Source organism: Jaculus jaculus, chromosome 14 (genome assembly GCF_020740685.1).
Source record: "Jaculus jaculus isolate mJacJac1 chromosome 14, mJacJac1.mat.Y.cur, whole genome shotgun sequence".
Taxonomy (NCBI): domain Eukaryota; kingdom Metazoa; phylum Chordata; class Mammalia; order Rodentia; family Dipodidae; genus Jaculus; species Jaculus jaculus.
The window spans coordinates 2231068-2237067 of NC_059115.1; the positions used below are offsets into that span (position 1 = coordinate 2231068).

Here is a 6000-nt window from a genome sequence, read left to right on the forward strand (position 1 = left end):
TGTGGGTTCTCATTTTCCTGCTGTCTGTACCCCCACTGTACCTTATTGTCACCCACCTAGCATCTAGTTCAGAGCCACAAATCCAGTTAGGTTTCTAGGATCCCTGCCCGCCCCCCCAGCCCCCCTCCCCCGGGGAAACCAAGATCCAAGCAGGAGCTGGGGGGGGGGCGGGTGGACAGGACAGGGAGAGGGTGTCGATAAAAGAACAAAGAGGGGGGGCGATAAAAACAGAGTCTGTTTGTGGCAAACAAAATAGAAGTATTAAGCATAGACCTACTGGATTTGAGGGGGTGTAGCTCAGTGGCAGGGCGCTTGCCTGGGAATCACAGTCTCTAATACTCCGAGCAAAAAAAGAAAGAAAGAAAGAAAATAGACCAACCACGGTCATTCAGCAAACAGGGGAGGATCCAACACTGGGATCGTGGTTAGAGTGAGGAATGAGGAAACAGGAGGAAAGATGGCACGGGCCCTAGTGTGAAAGACCTTCCAGGAGCTCCCAGCAACTGCCTGCCAGGGTTTCCGATGCAGTCAGGAAGCAAAGGTCCTGTGTGTGGGAACAGCAGTGACGGTATCTGGTATTTATTTAGGGCAAGTGACGGGCATCACCTCACAGAGCACAAACTGTCAGCCTCCAACCACAGTAAGTAATGCTACCATTCACCCAGTGAGCGTCGGTAAGGTCCACCGCGGGCCCACAGACCACCCTCGTCTTTATTGTGCAGAGATCTTCACTTCCCAAGCCTAAGTTTCTGTGGGTGCTCGCATCCCTCCTAGGGGAGACAGACCCCTGAGTGTCAGCCTAGAGAGAGTTTCACTCTACCTGGGCCAGGCAGACCGGAGAGCACCCCGTTTCCAGCAGTTTTCTCATCCTCCCTCCTTCCCTGCTGCCTCTGTTATTGGCATGGGCACTCTCTCTTTGGGGAGACCTTCCTTGTCTTTTGGGTGCGCTGTGGGCGCTGTGGGCCTCAATATTCATCCTTGCCATTGGAGAAGCGCATGTAGACCAAAAAGAAAAAGAAAAAGCAAGGCTTGGTGAATTGGGAGGAATCTTCAGTGGTATGCTGAGGTTGTCTTTAACGGCTATATCCTGGCCCTTTGCTGACATAAATGCAATCGCAACCTCCTTCAGTTAGAAAGCACAAAGCTTTGCAGCCATGGGGCCCGGGGTCAGCCTTGCATCTCCACAGATGGATAACTCTCTCCTCTTGCTCCTCCAGGTCAGGGCCCCTTTGAGAACCATCTCAGCAAGGTAAGCATTGCACCTGTTTGCTCACAGAAATGGCTCTGGAGAGAATGGAATATTGGGGGGTGGAGAAGTTTTTTAGTTTTAGGGTTTGTTTTTTTTTTTTTTTGGTTTTCCGAGATAGGGTCTCGTTCTAGCCCAGGCTGACCTGGAACTCACTATGTAGTCTCAGGGTGGCCTCAAACTCACTGCGATCCTCCCTACCTCATCCTTCCGAGTACTGGGATTAAAGGCGTGCGCCACCACGCCCGGCTTCTAGGCTTCTAGTTTCTTTTACTTTTGAGCTAGGGTCTTGCTCTAGCCCAGGCTGACCTGGAATTCACTATGTAGTCTCAGGGTGGCCTCGAACCTACGGTGATCCTCCTGCCCCTGCCCTAGTGCTGGGATGAAAGGCCACCACACCCAGCTGTTGTTCTTGGTTAGTTGCCTGGTTTGGGTTCTTATTTATTTAGTTGCAAGAGAGAGAGAGAAAGAAAGAACACAGGCATGCCAGGGCCGTTAGCCACTGCAACCGAACTCCAAATGCATGCGCCACTTTGTGCATCTGGCTTTACGTGGATACTGGGGAATAGAACCTAGGCCATCAGGCTTTGCAAGCAAGCCCCTTTAACCACTGAGCCATCTCTCCAGCTCTCCTCCCCCCCTTTAAATATTTTATTTATGTACAAGCAGAGAGAGAGAGAATTTAGAGTATGTATGGGTGCACCAGGACCTCCAGCCACTGCGGACAAGCTCCAGATTCATGCGCTACTTTGTGCATCTGGCTTATGTGGGTCCTGGGGAATTGAATCTGGGTTGTTAGCTTTATAGACAAGCACTTTAACCACTGAGCCATCTCTCCAGCCCACCCCCGCCTTTTCTTTGAGACAAGGTCTCATCTTGTAGCCCAGGCTGGCCTTGAATTTGTGGCAATCCTTCTGCCTCTGCCTCAGTTGGGATTACAAGTATGTGCCACCATGCTGGGCTAAGAATGTGGTCTTCTTGAGAAGACCATCATAAGATAGATGCAAGGGCTGGAGAGATGGCTTAGCGGAAGCCTAGGGACCCTGGTTCAAGGCTCAAGTCCCCAGGACCCACGTAAGCCAGATGTACAAGGTGGCGCACGTGTCTGGAGTTTATTCGCAGTGGCATGCCTATTCTCTCTCTCTCTCTCTCTCTCTCTCTCTCTCTCTCTCTCTCTCCCTCCAACTTTCTCTCTGTGTCTGTTGCTCTCAAATAAGTAAATAAAAATAAACAAAAAGAATTATTTTTAAAAAAGATAGATGTAAAAAGTGGCCCCACGGGCTGGGAAGCTGGCTCAGAGGTTAAAGGCATTTGCTCACAATGCCTATCAGCTGGGGTTCATTTATCCAGCCACTCAAAGCCAGATGCTCAAAGTGGTGCATGTGTCTGGAGTTTGTTTGCATAGTCCCTGGTATGCTCAAAACCACCAGTAGGACTGGAGAGATGGGCCAGCAGTTAAGGTGCTTACCTGCAAAGTCTAAAGACTGGAGTTTGATTCCTCAGTACTCACCTAAAGCCAGATGCACAGTGGTACATTCATCTGGGTTCCTTTGCAGTGGCTGGAGGCCCTAGTGCGCTCATTCTCTCTCTCTCTGCCTGCAAAGAATGTAAATAAATATCTACATCTATATATAATATTTTATTTATTTGAGGGAGAGAGAGAAAAAAGAGTGTGGTCTTCTTGGAGACAACTTCGAGATAAAGTTTTGGTCCGAGTTTTTCAATGCTGCCACAAAGAAGGGTTGGTTAGTGACTCCCCCGAGTCTGCTCCGTTCAAGAATAAATGCTCTGGAATTATCCACATTTTTGTGTTTAAATCTGGGTTGTAACTCTTGGTAACTCTGTGGCTCTTGACAAGGAACCCAATATCTTTAAGCCTCAGTTTTATCACCTGTAAAATGGGTGTTCTGTCTACTTCAAAAGAAGTTAAAAGGATTAAATGAGAAATAGAGCATGGTGGTGCACACCTTTAATCCCAGCACTCAGGAGGAAGAGGTAGAGGATTGCCATGAGTTTGAGGCCACCTTGAGAGTGAATTCCAAGTCAGCCTGGGCCAGAGTGAGACCCTACCTCGAAAAACAAAACAAAACAAAACAAAAAGATTAAATTAGGACTGGAGAGATGGCTTAGCAGTTAACACACTTGCCTGCAAAGCCTAAGTACCCAGGTTCAATTCCCCAGTACCCACATAAAGACAGATGCACAAAATAGCACATGTGTCTAGAATTCATTTGCAGTGGCTAGAGGCCCTGGCATGCCCATTGTCTCACTCTCTCTATTTGCTTCTTTCCCTCCTTCCCTCTTTCTCCCCCCCACCCATAAATAAATAAATAGAAATTTTAAAGTAATTTTTAGAAAAAGATTAAATGAGTTAATCTATACCATGTCCTAGCAACAAAGGCAGTACATCACACACACACACCCCTTCGCCCTTGACTATCAAAAGATAATTCCCAGGGTTGGAGAGATGGCTTAGCTGTTAAGGCATTTGCCTGCAAAGCCAAAGGACCCAGGTTCAACTCCCCAGGACCCACGTAAGCCAGATGCACAAGGGGACTTAAGGCCCTGAGCACCCCTTCTCTATCTGCCTCTTTCTCTCTCCTTCTCTCTCTCTCTCATAATAAATATATAAATATATACATATATGTATATTTTTTTAAAATTTTCATTCGAATGGCTCTGAGCTCCTTTTTTTTTTTTTAAATAATTTTACAGCATTTTCCTCGTCCTTACTTTTCAGTAAAATACACACAACTACTGAAAAGTGCTTAGATGTTAAGGACGCTTGCTAGGTTTGAACACCCTTCACAAGCAGCACTCAGACCCTCCCTTGCCTCCGCACAACCCCCTTCCCGACACATCACATCCCTGCAAACGAGCTGCATAAGTCAGGATGCCATTAATCCATTTACACATCTGGTCTCTCTCTCTCTCTGTGTCTCTCCTCACCCATGGGACGCTCTCCCATAGTACTGTGCACATTTCTGGGTTGTTCGTTCTCATTGTCTTGCTATCCTCTTGCATGGTACCCATGCCATCCTCTTCCTCTTCTAATGAGATGTCAGCCAGCAGAGGGTGAGTATCCCGTGCCCCCTCAAAGTCACTGCTTCGAGGTGGGACCGCTCAGTGGGGCAGAACACAGGTGCTGATATGGACTCATGCGCCGGTTCCTACTTTTCAGGTGGATGAGATTGCTTATTCTGCCCTGAATTTCAATGCCCAGCAACCAAAATCTCCGGCACCAGCCTCCCCAACCCCAGCTGCATCGGAAACAATTTATTCGGAAGTGAAAAAGAAGTGATGTGTCCTGCCGATGTGTCCGCTCCCCCAGCCTCACTGGATGTCTTGGGGAGACCCCCCCCCCCGGCTCCCCATGATGCGTCTCCAGGCTCCAGCCCTTCCCTTCAGTGTCAATATAGGACATCCAATGTTCCCCTGGCATTGAACTTGGACTGCAGCCACTCTGAGACGGAGAAGTGACAGCATCCGCCACCTTTTATTGACAACCTCCATACATATAGACCACGTGCCATGATCATAATCCCCACCCACCGCCCTCGATTTTCCTCCCTCCCACGCCCTCCCTTCACTAAATCCCTTTAGACTTGATTTTTTTGTTTTTGTTTTTGTTTTTTTTTAGTTTTTCAAGGTAGGGTTTCATTCTAGTCCCGGCTGACCTGGAATTCACCATGTACTCTCAGGGTGACCTCGAACTCACGGTGATCCTCCTACCTCTGCCTCCCGAGGGCTGGGACTAAAGGCGTGCGCCACCACGGCCGTTGTACCATGTCAGAGCACACCCATTCCTTCCTCCTCCCCCATTCTACTCTGAGTCCAACTTGAATCCATCAGAGTTATGTTGTGTTTTGTTTTTTTCTTTTTTTTTTTGTTTTTTCGAGGTAGGGTCTCACTCTGGCTCAGGCTGACCTGGAATCCACTATGTAGTCTCAGGGTGGCCTCGCACTCACGGCGAGCCTCCCGAGGGCTGGGATTAAAGGTGTGCGCCACCACGCCCGGCTTGTATTTTGTTTTTTAAACTTAGGTGCATGTGTGAGGGAATGGGAGAGAGGGAAGAGGAAGGGGAGGGATCTTCCTTTTTATCTAAGTTACCATGGTCCCCACCCAGAGGACCACTAGAAACGTCTAAGAAAACTGTCCACCAACCTTCATTCATACTCAACTCCTAAAACAAAATGTGGAAGTGGAAATAAGGCTGGGCATTGATGGCACACACCGTTAGAGGCCAGCCAGACTACAGAGTGAATTCCATGTCAGCCTGGGCTAGAGTGAGGCCCTACCTCGAAACAAAAAACGAGGGAGAGGGAAGAAAATATCTTGACGACCTATGTGGGCTTCCTTCACAAAAGTGCCCAGAAAAGTCAAGATCACAGCTTCTAATCAACACCTTCATATATTAAATTATTGTTCTCATGAATTAAATTATTGTTTAATTGGGAGCATTGGGGTTCCACTTTATAAGACAGTTCGTTGTTTTAATGTCTGTTAAGTGCTCACTTGTGTGAAAGGGGGTTCGTTTTTCCTTTGCATAGCTGTGTGGGTCCCCTGGCTGAGTTACAGGAAAGTTTAAAAAAAAAAAAAAAAGCCTTTGGCCAGGAGTCTCTCAAACCCTTTTGGTCAAGAGCTCCAAATAATAATAATAATAATTTTTAAAAGAGGCTCTCCTCATTGGCACCAGAAATAGACCTAACTCCGTTCCAAAGTACCAAGGACCAGTCTCTCTCCAGTGACTCTCC

General features: G+C 47.8%; 1 protein-coding gene across 3 annotated transcripts in view; it reads left to right on the plus strand.

The window, feature by feature from the left end:
• The window catches only part of Ceacam1 (CEA cell adhesion molecule 1), a 28090-nt gene extending 22965 nt beyond the window's left edge, over nt 1-5125 (plus strand). For 2 of the 3 annotated variants that reach the window (XM_004670324.2, XM_045133801.1), the window contains 3 exons: nt 588-640; nt 1218-1249; nt 4428-5125. In XM_004670324.2, coding sequence (XP_004670381.2) covers nt 588-640; nt 1218-1249; nt 4428-4547 — 205 coding nt within the window. In that variant the 3' untranslated portion in view covers nt 4548-5125. The remainder of the gene's footprint in view (nt 1-587; nt 641-1217; nt 1250-4427) is intronic. The other variant, XM_045133800.1, reaches the window with a different exon arrangement.
• The last annotated feature ends 875 nt before the right edge of the window (nt 5126-6000 follow it).